The 15,400-nt window shown below is 39.4% G+C and overlaps 1 protein-coding gene across 3 annotated transcripts in view; it reads left to right on the top strand.

Moving 5' to 3' along the window:
* The window catches only part of LOC143300064 (lysine-specific demethylase 5A-like), a 54,296-nt gene that overhangs the window by 11,293 nt on the left and 27,603 nt on the right, over nucleotides 1–15,400 (top strand). The window contains exons 8-18 of one of the 3 annotated variants that reach the window (XM_076613621.1): nucleotides 602–699; nucleotides 1,314–1,484; nucleotides 2,853–2,972; nucleotides 3,445–3,600; nucleotides 4,474–4,566; nucleotides 5,766–5,854; nucleotides 6,203–6,365; nucleotides 7,223–7,342; nucleotides 8,040–8,234; nucleotides 9,816–9,930; nucleotides 10,395–10,586. In XM_076613621.1, the coding sequence (XP_076469736.1) occupies nucleotides 602–699; nucleotides 1,314–1,484; nucleotides 2,853–2,972; nucleotides 3,445–3,600; nucleotides 4,474–4,566; nucleotides 5,766–5,854; nucleotides 6,203–6,365; nucleotides 7,223–7,342; nucleotides 8,040–8,234; nucleotides 9,816–9,930; nucleotides 10,395–10,586 (1,512 nt within the window). Of the gene's footprint in view, nucleotides 1–601; nucleotides 700–1,313; nucleotides 1,485–2,840; nucleotides 2,973–3,444; nucleotides 3,601–4,473; nucleotides 4,567–5,765; nucleotides 5,855–6,202; nucleotides 6,366–7,222; nucleotides 7,343–8,039; nucleotides 8,235–9,815; nucleotides 9,931–10,394; nucleotides 10,587–15,400 lie in introns of all 3 variants that reach the window. The other 2 variants (XM_076613620.1, XM_076613623.1) reach the window with 2 other exon arrangements.

Below are 15,400 nucleotides of genomic sequence, written 5' to 3'. Positions count from 1 at the left end.
AAACCATGCCCTGCTGAGACCATTTGTTCAACCCAGCTCAGGGTATGTTTGTTATTTTTCAGGTTTATGTTCACAGTCTATTTCAGATTAATTTGTAAAATTGTGTATGAAGTGGTTGTTCAATAATCAAAGAACAGTTTTCAGACAGATGTGGAAGTAAAAAACACAACTTCAGTCTTTGTCCAAGTAAAGCATGCGACATTGTCAAACTATCTGCTTTGGAAACTTGGTAAAAAGGCAGACAGCATTCAATAGAATATACATGATAAGTACTTTAATCCATGTCAGCATTTAGTGGGTTATGGAAACAGTATGCATACCTCAAAAACAGAGCATGGCTTACTAAATGGCAGGTTAAATCTTGGTTAAAAGCACCAAATTTTTAATTGCACATGAATATGAAATTATATACAGGTATTGCAGGCTATGAACTTGGCAGAAGCAGATGAATGAATGCTTTACTAACCCATTATTTTGATGGTGTTGCCAAGCAGAAACATGTTACTAACACAGTATTTTAGTTGTGTGATGAGAAAAAATATATGTTGAAGTATTTTATTAAACAACCCATTTACAATGTCACATTTTGAAATGAATGCAGATGAAGAGGATGAGGAAGTGACCTGGGTCAAGGCTGAAGAAAAGCCAACAGTCAAAACGCGAATCAAGAAAGTGTCCCCAGGAGTGTACACATCAGAGGTGAGCAGCAGAGAATTTGACAATACTATACTAAAGATGACTGTCACACTGTCGCATTCACTCAAGTTCACATGACTGGTAGTTGCACACAGTGCTCACATTCTGAGTTCACTCCAACCTAGGGATCAACAACAGGACTAGATAATTACACTTTCTTCCTTATTATTACAAAATTCGAAGAAGAATAAACAGTGTCCATATTTTCCCTTTTGGGATAAATCATATCAGCAGTGATGCAGAGAAGACACAATAACAAATATTCCATTCTCCCTCACATTTTCAAGTTAGGTTTTCACACCGTTCTTAAATCTTGGTATAAATCTTGGCATTAACTGATCAAGAAATGGGTTTATTTCATGGTCTTCTTTCAGTTCATCTGAAGATTATTTCTTGTAGGTTTTCTCACGTGTTGAAGATGCTCATAGGCTGAATGATTTGGTCCCAAAACAGGCATTGTGGCAAGTGCGTGTTGCTGATAATGGAGAAAAACTAGTGTGATCCCCTCTTTGTTTGATGCTGGCTTTACTTATTGGTAGTCTGGTCTGCCGACTTGTTTACTGTCCGTTGGTTGCAAGCCCTGACTGACTGTTCTCTTGACTTGCTGGTGCTGGCAGCTGCTGACTCAGATCGACAAGTACCACTGTGGGGTGTGTGGGCGGGGGGACGGGGATGAGTACATGCTGTTGTGCGACGGTTGCGACGATGCCTTCCATACCTACTGCCTCGTTCCGCCGCTGCCAGACATCCCCAAGGGCGAGTGGAGGTGTCCGTCCTGTGTCAAACAGGTATCTGTGTACAGAGACGTTGGAGAGAGTAGAACGGGTTCAGAACTTGGTGGTGAAAAGCTGGATTACTCTGTCTTTGTTCTTTTTTTGCTTTTGTTTTTTGATACAATTGTTCAAAATATTTTCATGAGAATTGATCATGATGTTATTAGGTGAAAGTCTGTGTGTGTGTGTGTGTGTGTGTGTGTGTGTGTGTGTGTGTGTGTGTGTGTGCAGTCATATGTACACGCATTCATGCCATACTTAAGTGTGGATCTTAATCTGATTTTTCGGTCTGGTTGTGTAAAAAGTGCGATTGACTCATTGAGTTAAGCAAGTAAAATATTTATGTAAAATAGTAATGTGACAAATCATCTACAGTTGCTTCTGAGAGTAGTGGAGAGAGAGAGAGAGAGAGCACTACAGTGGATGCATCAAGAATCTGAAACCAGCTGCAAAGAGAGAAGAGTGATGTCTGTCTGAAAAAAAAAAAAAAAATCCCAGCAAAATCCCATGTCATGCTGAAACCACCTTGCCTGTGTATTGTTTATAAATGGTCCATGCAAGTGTACTGCATTCGTCAGAACAGTTTTCAGCTGTTTGTGTTGACTGTGATTATTTGTATTTGTATTTCTTTTTATCACAACAGATTTCTCTGTGTGAAATTTGGGCTGCTCTCCCCAGGGAGAGCGCGTCGCTATACTACAGCGCCACCCATTTTTTTGTATTTTTTCCTGCGTGCAGTTTTATTTGTTTTTCCTATCGAAGTGGATTTTTCTACAGAATTTTGCCAGGAACAACCCTTTTTTCGCCGTGGGTTCTTTTACGTGCGCTAAGTGCATGCTGCACGCAGGACCTCGGTTTATCGTCTCATCCGAATAAACTAGCGTCCAGACCACCACTGAAGGTCTAGTGGAGGGGGAGAAAATATCGGCGGCTGAGCCGTGATTCGAACCAGCGCGCTCAGATTCTCTCTCGCTTCCTAGGCAGACGCATTACCTCTAGGCCATCACTGCATTATTATTATTATTATTACAATTTCATGTTCATAACTGTGACCTGTGTCCGGTGGTTCCCATTCACACATTGGGTGGCAGAATGGATAAGGCTATCCAGGGTTAACCATTGATCAGGGTTCAAGGCCCCATGTCAGCATGGTGCTGTGTCCCTGGGAACGGCACTTTGCACCAATTTTCCTCACTCCACCCAGGTGTGAATGAGTACCTGACTTTGGTTGGGGAAGGTTAAACTTGTAGAAGGAGAAGATTGTGCCTTGCCTTTTCTATGCTGAGCCCTAGACACAGTGTGAATGTGGATTCACTGTACTGATGGCGATGAAAGGCTGTTGTACCTTTATCCTTTTTTAACCTTTAGTAGTTGTGTGTGCAGGCATGCAGCAAACCAGCGGAATCGTTTGGCTTTGAGCAGAGCAAGAATGAGTACAATCTTCAGTCCTTTGGGGAGATGGCTGACCACTTCAAAACCACCTACTTTAACTTGCCTGTGCATGTAAGTGCCATCAGCAGTTTGTCTGTTGTAAGTCTGGGTCAGGTTGCACTCTAGTTCGTTAAATCTCAGAAAAATGAGGAAGTGGAGAGTATGGATTACTGTGCTATAACTGAAAATTTGAATGAAAAAAAAGCTGTGCAATTTGTTACAAATACATTATTTGCTTTTGTGTTAAAATATATGCATGTTAAAATTATTGTGTTAAACTTACAGACATGTTGCAAAATACCATTAAATTTGTGTAAGAGATAAAAGTTTTCCCAGGTTTGTTTCAGATATATCCTTTGTTTTCAATACATATTTTGTTCATTTATCATTTTTATGTTTGCAGACAAAAATCTCAATTGATACAATAACTTGTTATGCAGTTACCTTGTGTTTGGATGGTTTGCGTCATTTTGATCCCAATATGGCTGAAGGCACAGTCACTTTGATCATTTATCTATCTCTAGATAAATGTTTCTTAAAACAGAAAGTGACGACGAAGATGGTGGAAAAGGAGTTCTGGCGATTGGTGAGCAGTCTGGAGGAGGACGTGTGTGTGCTGTATGGTGCTGACATTCATGCCAAGGACACAGGCAGTGGCTTCCCTACCAGGGACACCCCTAACCTTCTGCCTGAAGATGAAGTGAGTTCCACACTTTCTGTCACAACACCAAACCAGGGCTTAACGAAGCTAAGGACGGCTGATGTTGAATTCTATGAAAAGAATCTGGCTTTTTTTTAATTATTTTTTTTAGGTAGAACGAGTGCAAGCTCATCTGCTCACACTCTGTCACAACACCAAACCAGAGCTGAACGAAGCTAAGGACAACTGATATTGAATTCTAATAAGTGTGGCATTTTTTGTTTAGTTAGAACGAGTGCGAGCTTTGTTAGAATAATGAACCATATGCGCATGGGAGGTGGGAAAAGCAAGACTCAAGACTAGTTTATTGTCTGTACACAGGTTCAGAAATTCACTGTTTGACATGTGCAAACAATAAGATAAGATGCAAGGAAGCAGAAGCACTGTTCGGAGTAAGCTGAGGAGCATTAAGTATTAAGAATGGCAAAATGGTGTTTGATTACACATACTTACCCGTTGGTCAGTTGCCATCCTGATTTTTTTGAAAGTCTGCTTATAGACTATATTTGTTTTTTTGTCAAAATGGATTTTTTTTTTTTAATAGGTAAATGCCACTGCCATGGACAGCTCTCATGTTGGCCTAGGTTGTTGTAGTTATGTGAAGTGTATACTATACTGCACTTGGGATCTTCGTTCTTTTTTATCAACTTGTCAGAATGACTGACACCCTGACCACATTGAATATCAGTGGAGGATGGAGTCAGTCTGTGATGTGCATGATCTGAATCGCTTTACATCAAAGTAGATGCATTTGAATATTTTAGGGTTGTGAGAATTTTGATAAGAAAGAATAGTATGGTGTACTCAAGCATTTGAAATTTGAAAATTGGAAATTAAGAGTTACGAAAAAGCTTTTTTTCTCCATTTTGCCAGGAATACATCCATTCAGGCTGGAATCTCAACAACCTTCCTGTGCATGACCGCAGTGTGTTGTGTCACATCAACGGTGATATTTCAGGCATGAAGGTCAGTGGGTGGTTCTGTCCCTTTCTCTCTGTCGACTCTTTCCTCTCTCCCACCCCCCTTACCCTGAGTCCACTTCATCATCACCACCACCTCCCATCAGCACTCTCATTGTGTCCCAAGGGTGTATTTGGACCTAAAAATAATAATCTTTGTGTTTGTATGCTGGTTATTTCCTGTGTTTTATTTCCTTGTTTTCCTTTGTTTTCCCTCTTATTCATTCTGTGTTCTTTCCGTTTTTACATTTTTTCTTTGTTTTTTTGCTCATATTTCTTTAGTTTTATATATATATACTTGAATAAAACGTCTTTAGATAATTACATACTGAAATGGTACTCACACTGAGTTTTGATCACTTATACCTTTTCAGCATACAACTTTTTCATTTTGTATTTTGGGGAAACACTTTTCTTTTGTAGTTTGTTTGGACGTTGTTTTTCTACTGGATGTATGATAATGGGATGGGAAAGTATATGGCTAAGCATGTTTCCTGCCCATAAGTAATAAAAAATGGCTTGAGTCAGGGTGGCCTCTTCTGAGCCTTCAGGTAGATAGTGTTGACATCTGGGCTTGTTTTGCTATATTCCAAGTAACATGCCAAGACACTGCAGACTTCTCCTCCCACAATCCTGTAAGGCTGCAGTGTGCGGCTCTGGCCTGATCTTTCCATTCTCTTTCATGGGGGATCATTTTCAGATAGAAAAAAAATGTGATGACTCATGTGCGGTTGTGGCAGTCATGCAAGAATAAGACACAGGTCTATTCTGCAACAACCATTTACTAAGTATTTCTCTGTAGTTATTTAGCATGTGAATGTAGTTAACTGTTAGTGTATGTTATGTATGTGCAAACAAACTACTGGAAACGTATATATATGAAAAAAAGAATAGGAAAAAAATAGATGTACAAGTCTCTGAATTGATGATTTTTCTTCTGCATTTATTATTTTTTTTAATCATGAATAAAATCAGGCCACAGCCACATTGTAAGAAGGAAGCATTTCGTCATTGACAGCATACTTGTCCGTAGCAGTCTGGGGGTTCAGGGTGTTTCTTTGTGATAACAGTAATGATGCACTCTTCTGTGGTGCACTCAGTTATGATTTGGAGCTTTGTTTGCTTCCTGGCTATCTGTCAGCCCTTGGTTGAAGTGTTGAGTAGGTTGATGTGAGAATGAGCAGTGTGATGTGCTTTGTGTTTCAGATCCCATGGTGCTATGTGGGCATGTGTTTCTCCAGTTTCTGTTGGCACATTGAGGACCACTGGAGCTACTCCATCAACTATATGCATTGGTGTGTTGCTGCAGTGTGTTATTTTGTTTGTGTGTGTGTGTGTGTGCGCATGTGTGTGTGTTTGTGTTTGCGTACGTGTGTGTGTGTGTGTGTTTGTGTGTGCGAGAGAGAGAGAGAGAGAGACACTGACACTGACCCTAGTTTATTGAATAGGCCACAGCCCCTTTTAATGGGGGTTCACAGTTGACAGATACATTATTATTTGAGAGAGAGAGAGAGAGAGTGTGTGTGTGTGTGTGTCTTCAGGGGAGAGTCCAATACATGGTATGATGGTGACGGTGATGTGTGCTCAGAGGTGAACCTGGCACGTGGCACGATTGCAAGCTGCTAACGGTGCTGTGTTTACAGGGGGGAGCCCAAGACGTGGTACGGATGCCCCGGGGAGTCTGCGGACCAGTTTGAGGAAGTGATGCGCCAGGCAGCCCCGGAGCTGTTTGAACAGTCCCCAGACCTGCTGCACCAACTGACCACCATCATGAACCCCAACGTACTGATTGAAAACAACGTGCCGGTGAGTCAGGGATGGTGTGGTGCAGGGTTCAGTTCAGTTACTCAACGAGGCATCACTGCGTTCGGTCAAATTTATATATGTACTACACCACATCTGTTTGGGGTGGGGTGGGGTGGGCATGGCTTCTAATAATGCATATTTCTGTTTCTCAGGGTAGTGTCTCTGTGTTTTGACAAATTCATATATGCCTGACAGCAGCATAACCCAGCACACTGATCAGGCCTTGAGTGCATGTATATGTATTTGTGAACGTATCAGAGTGGATTTCATTTACAGGATTTTGGCAGAGGACAACACTTTTGTTTCCATGGGTTCTTTTTCAGTGCGACAAGTGCATGATGCATATGGGACCTTGTTTATCATCTCACCAGCATGAGGTTTATGTGTGTGGATATGACCACTTGAACCTAATTTTAACAACACATCCTTAACTGTGACCCACTAGCGCAGACTCTGGCAGGGGTCCGACATTCCTGTACTATCCGCCTATGCGGAATTTTCTGTGCTGGGTGTTTTTTTTTTCTTTATATTTTTCTTCTGCAGGTTCCATAAGATCAATATTGACAGTGTTGACAGCCATGATATGGACCTGTGTGGTTGGTTGGGAACAATAAATAAATGAATGAACTCATAAATTTACGGTTTAAATCTTTCTAGACTTTCAAAATTGCTGAAGTTGACCTATATATGTATATGCATGCACACACACACATGCACTCACAGTTGTACTCATGTATGCATGCCCTTACCCACTTACCCATCATCAACAGACTTGCACAATATGTGCTTTCGTACTTAGGAGTAGTGGAGATGCATCAAGGAAACTTTTGAGTGACAAAAGTGACTGTGTGTGCCAGATATACCGCACGGACCAGCATGCTGGGGAGTTCATAGTCACCTTCCCACGGGCCTACCACGCTGGCTTTAACAATGGCTACAACTTTGCTGAAGCTGTCAACTTCTGTCCAGCTGATTGGGTGAGTGGGTTATGCAAATCCGATGCTCAAGGTCAGGGTACGTTTGTTTGAAATTTAGCATTCCATGTTGATTCTGCATGACATGCAAGTGGTATCAACAGAGGTGTGTACTCATCTGGTTGTTTAATGTGAAAGGTGAGAACAATGTTTAGTGATTAAGGATGGGTGGTTCTTGGGGAATGGGAACGAGTCAAACATGATTAAAGCACGTTGTGGAATGATCAGGTTGAATCAGAATCATAGTATTGACTCAGAGATAGGTAAGTGTGGTGATGTAGTGTTCACTTTAGCTGCTGCCACGCATGAAATGAATCGTTCGTTGATTCAGCACATTCACAGTGCAGGCAATGACTTTCAAATGACAGGTACTGATCCAGCCTTTATCTCTTCAACAACCTTCGGTAAATTTCAGAATAGCATGAATTCGTCTTTTGAGGAAACTAGAAAAAAAAGTTGTGGTGAAATCTTGAATTAGTCTTTTGGTGAAAGTAAAAAAGGTGTGGTGAAAGCTTGAACTAGTCTTTTGATGAAAGTAAAACAGGTGTGGTGAAAGCTTGAATCAGTCTTTTGATGAAAGTAATAATAAAAAAAAAGTCTGGAAAATTGTCTTTATTTTTCTCATCATTTTTTTATTTTTTATATTCATTTACTTATTTAATTATTTTTTTAATAATCCAACTTGTATGTTGCCTTGCAGCTTCCCCTGGGGAGGTTGTGCATAGAGCACTACCGCTCGCTGCACCGTCAGTGTGTGTTCTCCCATGAGGAGCTGATCTGCAAGATGGCTGCGGACCCCGACAGCCTGGAGCTGTCCCTGGCGGCCGCCACACACCGCGACATGGTGCAGATCGTGGACATCGAGAAGAAACTGCGCAAAAAGCTCCTGGACAGGGTGAGGCGGAAGTTCGTGGTGGTGTTAGTGGTTAACTCTTTACTGACAAGTTTATGTGTGTAAAACACTCCCCAGCACCTAGTATTTTAGAAACGATGCTCTCAGTCACAGGGTTTGGTTCTTGTCAAAACAACACAGTGGACTTGTTCACTTTAAACTCAGTCAGGGGGCAAAGGTTAGTCATGGTTCTAATGGTGGGAAACTAGGTGAAGCTGTTGAGCTTTGGTACAATGTGAAAAATGGTCTTGTCAACATGACCCCTTGATGTCGACAAAAGTTACCTATGGCAGTGCACTGTCTAGTTAACTAAAGTCACCTACGGCGGCGAAAGAGTTAATGGGAATGAGGAAGGCGACAGAATGGTTAATTTCGACGCTTATCTGCCAATACAGTGAGGGTCTTGGTTCGAAGCCTGGTCTCCCCCTTTCTCCCAGATTTGATTGGAAAATGAAGCTGAGTGTATAGTAATTTGGGATGGAGGTGATAAACCTAGGTTCTGTGTGCAGCACACACTTGGTGCACTGAAAAAGTACCCATGGTAATGTATGTTATACTCTGGCAAATTTCTGCAGAAGAAATCCACTCTGATTGGAACACAAACATATATGCATGCACTCAAAGTCTGCCTAACAGATGTGGTGTAGCGTACATGGATTTGTCTGGATGCAGTGATGCCTTCTTGAGAAACTGAAACTGGTGTGCCGATTTGAGTAAAGAATGTTTATCAGTAAGGTTAAAGGTCCCATATCCTTTAACAGCCATAGGGTCAGTGAATTCTTATCCACTGTGTCTAGGGCGCGGCGTTGGAAGGCTTGGCCTTATCCTCTCCTTGTGCCATTCTAACCGTCCACAACTAAAGTATCCATTCACACCTTGGTGGAGATAGGAATATCAGAGTAAAGCGCTTTTCTCAAGGACACAACTTATCTATAATTTTGATGATGATGAATGAAGGATGGTGACATGTTGTTATGGAGCTCCATTTAGTTTTAGGACTACTGGACAAGGCTGTACTCAGTGCATCTTTTCATTATATATCCCAGCGACCGGGCCAGAGAAATACAGACACCTGTAAGTTTTGGGCCAGGAAATTTGAGCAACTCTCCCAAAGATGCATCCGAGAAGTGGATGATACTTGACTGTATTATCCCAGTCTTTCTGTTTGAGTCCATAGCACACTTAACTTTGGGTAGAGCCAAAAAACCCCACCTCTAACAGGGCTTGAACCAGAGTACTCCCAGTTGTCAGTCTGCTATGCTGCTGGTTAGGCATCTGCTTAGCAGGTGTGGCGTTAGTATATAGATTTAAATGAATGCAGTGACACCTCCTTGAGTAACTGAACTGAACTGAACAGTCTGCTACACAGATCACTGCACAAAGGTGGCTGGTAGGTTGATAGTGTTTCTACTCACCCTACCTATTTGTTGTACCATGGACGTGTTGGCATTTCAGAGTTAGTTAAAGTAAAGTAATGATGCTGCTGTATCCTGGCAGGAAGTGAGGATTAAGTTTGTGTGTGTGTGTGTGTGTCTGTGTCTGTGTGTGTGTGTCTGTGTGTGTGTGTGTCTGTGTGTGTTGCAGGGCACAGTGGAAGCGGAGCGTGAGGCCTTTGAACTGCTCCCTGACGACGAGCGGCAGTGCAGTGTGTGCAAAACCACCTGCTTCTTGTCCTCTGTCACCTGCCCTTGCTCCCCCAGTTAGTATTTTACAGTTCGTGTCTTCCTTTCTTAGGCGGTTTTTGGCGTACATGGTGTATCATATCAGACTTGGCATTGTATGCTGCGCCATGTCCAACTGTAGTAAACTGTGACCAGTTTGTTTGGTATCATCCTTGCTTTTTCAATTAATTTAGTTTGTTCAGGCCTGATATGGCCCTGTGTGGTCAGCTGGTTATGAGCTACAAAGATAGTATTGGTTGTTTGTTAATGGATCATCAGTCTTGTGCCGTGCTCATAAATGATGCGAAAGACAAGTTGGAAGTACAGTGACTGTGTTTTATTCTTGTAACTTTTTGGATATGATTTAACCTGACGAAGCACAGTCCTGTGATCAAGGATGGTAAACGTCCCATAAAATGACAATGAAGTTGCCATACACGTACATGTCCACTCTTGCATCTAAACCACTTAACCCCCTCCTACCCCTGCACTTGTGTTTCAGACCGCCTGGTGTGTCTGTACCATGTGGAAGAGCTGTGCGACTGTCCAGCTATCCGTCACTGCCTGCGTTACCGCTACACTCTGGATGAACTGCCCTCCATGTTGCATCGTCTCAAGATGCGTGCCGAGTCCTTTGACAAGTGGAGCAGCAATGTGCGAAGGGCCTTGGACGCTTCGGGAGATGATAAACTGGGTGAGTGTGGAGAGGAACGTTGACTGACACAGGAGTGGTGTGTGGATGTTGAAGATTGGGAGGTGTTTCATGGATGTTAAGGAACAAAGTTGTGTGTGTTTGTGTGTGGGATTGGGGTTGGGTGAGAGAGGTGTGTAGGTTGTGACTCTTGTGAGTGATGTTCCACTGTTTTTGAGATGGTATTTATTTGTATATCTTATTTATGTTTGTATCTTAACATTTATTATTCTGTTCCTTTTTCTAATTTATACCACATATGTTATTAAATGTGCTTAGAGTCGTAGGGCAAACACTTTTTAAACATTTTATTTTTATTCGTAAAGTTGGGTTTGTTAGCATACTAAGTTCTGCCTGTTGACGGTATTTTTTAATTGCTTTCAAACAACCGTTGTAAGCCAAGAAATGTACATTTATTTCATATCTTCTGGTGAAGTCATTTTGGGTAAGAAATCTTCCATTGTTATCTAGAAAATGTGAAACACAATAAACCCCTTTATGAATCCAACTTTTACAATTTATCGTACTGTTTCCAATCTTGAACTTATAGAAAACTGGTTTTGACTGAAGATCTATTATTGATTTGGACTTCCACTGACATGAAAATTCCCTATATGCCATAAAAGTGTGTTTCCAAAATAAATTAGTGTTACTTTTAAGGAGTGCATAAACGGGTCCATATTTCCATTGCACTATTTTTCCATTTGTGTTTTGTGGTTCTAAATTTTCTTAACCAAGTTAATTTCAGTGCTTCAATATATTTTCTTATATCTGGTATGTTTAAACCTCCATTCTTGATACATTTTGTTGCTGTCTTTCTACTTATCTTGTCTCGTTTGCTATTCCATACGAACTGAAAACACATTTTCTGACAATTATTCATAAAATTATCTGGAGGATTTGGAAGCAAAATCCAAAGGTGAATCAGTTTGGACAGGCTTAGATATTTTAATACTGCAACACGTCCTATAGGTGTAATGTTTCTTTTTACCCCTATCTTAAACAGGGCCTTCATTTCAGATAATTTCTCTGCATAATTAATATTTTCGCAGTCTTTGATATCATTTGTAAACCATATTCCCAGTATCTTAAATTTCTCTGGGTTAGATTTAATGTTTAAATGCTGCATATATTTTATTTTTGAATTCTTTTTACTTCCTAGCCATATAGCTTGAGTTTTTTGTGCATTCATGAACAGGTCTGAAAACTTGACAAACTCTTCTACTTGATGAATAGATCTTTCAAAAGATTTAGCATCCCCAATATTCATCAGCTGTGCATCATCAGCAAATTGAGATATTTTATATTCTTTATCATCAGTGTTTAAACCTTTTATTTCTTTATCTTCCTTGATCATAATTGTTAATATTTCTACACATAATATAAACAAATATGGAGAAAGTGGATCACCTTGTCTACAGCCCCTTTCTATAAGGAACCACTCTGAAGTTTGACCATTGACTATTACAGTCGATTTTATGTTTTTATAAAAAGTTTGTATCCATCCACATATCCTATCACCAAAACCATATGCTCTCAAAGTTTTAAACAAGAAATTCGAATTCAGTGAGTCGAAGGCTTTTTCAAAGCATAGTAAAAGTCCAGGTAGATGTCATGATTCTAAATAAGTGACTAAGTCATAAATTAGTCTTATATTATCTCCAAGATACCTGTTTGCAACAAAACCGGTTTGATCTTCACCCACTAATTTTGAAAGAACTTTTTTTTATTGACTCACTTGTGTAAACAAAGTGAGTCTATGTTTTAACCCGGTGTTCGGTTGTCTGTGTGTGTGTGTGTGTGTACTCTGTAATTAATGCTAGGGGACTTAATTTATCACAAGTGAGTCTTGAAGGCCTTGCCTCTCTTGTTCATATTCTTTAATGCTAAGCTCGCTTCTTCTAAACTTATTTCTCCTTCTAATGAAACATGCTTATCATTTGATAGTTCTGGCAATTCACTAGCTAAATCTTTTATTGCACAGGTATCAAAATTTTTTTTGGTGTACAAATTTCTGTAAAAGTAATTAACTTCCTGTTTTATATTTTCTGGTTCGTCTGTTAATGTTCCATTATGGTCTACCAATCTGGTCATGCTCTTATTCACATAATGTCTTTTTTCTAAGTTACAGAAATAATTGGTGACTTTTTCTCCTTCGGCTATCCATTTTGCTCAAGATCTTAATATAACATCTTGTATTTTCTTTTCCCTAAGAGACACTGACTCTTCATTTTTCTCTTTTAACATTTTCATATCTTCTTCTGTTTTATTTTTCTTTTTTTTTCTAATAAATCTATTCCTTTTATCAGCTCTTCCTCTTTTTCTGTTGCATCCTTTTTCTTCATTGTAGCATAAGCTATTGTTTTAGATCATATTTTCATGAGAAGAAAGTCTGTAAATAATTTATGTGAAATTTGAAGATCAGTGTTCATGTAAGAAATTCCACTAACTGTTTCTGTATCATACTGTTCTGTTGCATATTTGCAGATAGTTTCGTCTATTAATATGTTAACTTCATCTACAAATTGCTTATCTCTAAGTACAGTTAAATTTCCAAAATGTACTATGTTTTATGGTTTTACCAAATTTTGATTTCAAAGTAATTATTGAGTGATCTGTTCGATACCCTGGTATAATATCTGCATCATCAAAATTCCACATAAGATCTTCCGACACAAGAAAAAAATCTAATCTACTTTGTTTTACACTTGAAATTCTTCGCCATGTAAACGTTTCAAGAGAGGATTATTTTCATGCCATACGTTTGTCAAACTGAATTCTGTCATGTTTTCAACAATTTCCTTTGCTTTTGGATTATTAATGTTACTATAGTTATCATAATCTAAGTATGAGTCAAATAATGAGATTCCAATCACCTGCTAATAAGAGAGCATGATTATCATACTTCTTTATTATTTCTTTCAAATTTTCGTAAAATTCAGGATTATCTTTGTTTGGACCATACACATTTATCAACAGGATGTCTTTTTCCATAGCTCTTAAAGATATGATAATGAAATTTCCATTTGTATCCCTTTCTACCTTATGTATTTTACATTCAAAATTATTATTAAACAGTATTGCCACTCCCCTTGCATTAGACTTATATGAGGCGAAAAAACACATATAACCCCATTTTGATGTGACATATGTTTCTGGTTTAGCAGTAAAATGTGTGTCTTGTAGAAAATAAATATATGACTTTTTGCGGAGAAAATGAAACGCGTCTCTTCTTTTCTGGAGATCTCCTTGTCCCTGACAGTTCAGGGACGACATTGTTAAACTAGTTGTGTTAAACCGTTAAGGAAAGTATAACATATTAACTGCATAATTTTCATGTTAAACCGTTAAGGAAAGTATAACATATTAACTGCATAATTACTAAGTATAGATGTTTTCAAATACAGCAGTTGTTCCAGTGATTGTAATGTCATCTTAAAGTACTCTGGGGTGCATGTGAGCATTTTTCTATTGTCAAATTCAGGCAATAAACTGGTTTTTAAACTGGTTGGAAGGGTAACCAAAATTGATATTGTATCTCGCATGACACAGACAAGATGTAGAAATATATAAAACATAACACCAAATACATAGCGTATGACACATAGTATGGGAAAAAAAAACACCTGTAAAAGGAGTGATATTCTCAACTATCGTTCTCGAGCAAAAAGTGCAGCCTCTGCATTTTCTAGTCTTTCGGCTCAGAGACTGGAGCTTAGAAAATAAACAGATGAATAAATAAACAAATGAATTACTAATTAATAAGTAAACAAAGGAGGAAGTGTATGTGTGTGCGTGTGTGTGCGCATGCGTGCGTGTTCCGGAAAACAAAAAAAAAACAAAAAAAAACTTTCACAAGAAGCCGATCTGTTGACAGGCCTACTCTGTACTCAGCCGGGTGCAAAACACGTGTTCCCCTTTCAACTCACCAACACGGGACATGTCCGTTGATACATTTCTGTCATTGGACAAGCCTCTGACATTGATCATTCCGTCAGTCTTTCCTCGGAGGATTATTACAAAAACAACAACAAAAAATAATGAAATTAATGTTACGACTATTTTTGTTGATAAGAAGAAGAACAAAAACAGTAACAACAGCAACAGCAACAACAACAACAACAACAATAATAATGATAGAGATACTGATTACGAAAATAATGAGAAGAGGAAGAAGAAGAAGAAGAAGGAGAATACAATCTCAACCATGCCCGGTAATAATGATGCATAATATAAAATAAAGTAACATGCATACCAGCAGGCAATGCACATGTCGTGGATAACAAAAGGCACGCCACGTATTGTTGATGTCCAGCTCTCAAGTCTAAAAACAGCCGTGAATGGCTTAGCACAAAGGGGCGACAGAAGAACAAAGAAAAGATGAGGAACAAGCTGAGGGTAAGGAAGAAAGAAGTTTCTGTAACAGAATTTCTTGAAGGTGGAATTACAACTTACACTGACAGTAACTGTTCAACGTACCGATGAAATAAATAATGATATAAACGATTGGGAATTGCTGGAATGTTAAAAACAAACGAATGTATTATTTGCTAAATTCAGTTTTGTCACATTAAATGTATTCACGCAAGTTCATGAAAAACAAACAAAAACAAAAACAACAAAAAAAACAACAAAAAAACAAACAAAACACACGCAATCACTGCGTGTGTAAGGAGGGGATAGGCCACTCTGACAGTCCATGAGCAAGATATGATGTGTGTGTGTGCGCGTGTTTGCGTGTGCGCGCGTGCGCGCATGTGTGTGTGTGCGTGTGAGTGTTTGTGTGTATGCGTTTGCGCACAAAAGTGTGCTTTTTG

This window comes from Babylonia areolata, chromosome 25 (assembly GCF_041734735.1).
Source record: "Babylonia areolata isolate BAREFJ2019XMU chromosome 25, ASM4173473v1, whole genome shotgun sequence".
Lineage (NCBI taxonomy): Eukaryota > Metazoa > Mollusca > Gastropoda > Neogastropoda > Buccinidae > Babylonia > Babylonia areolata.
Note: the sequence above shows the minus strand (reverse complement) of the source record. Positions and strands in the feature narration are given on the sequence as shown.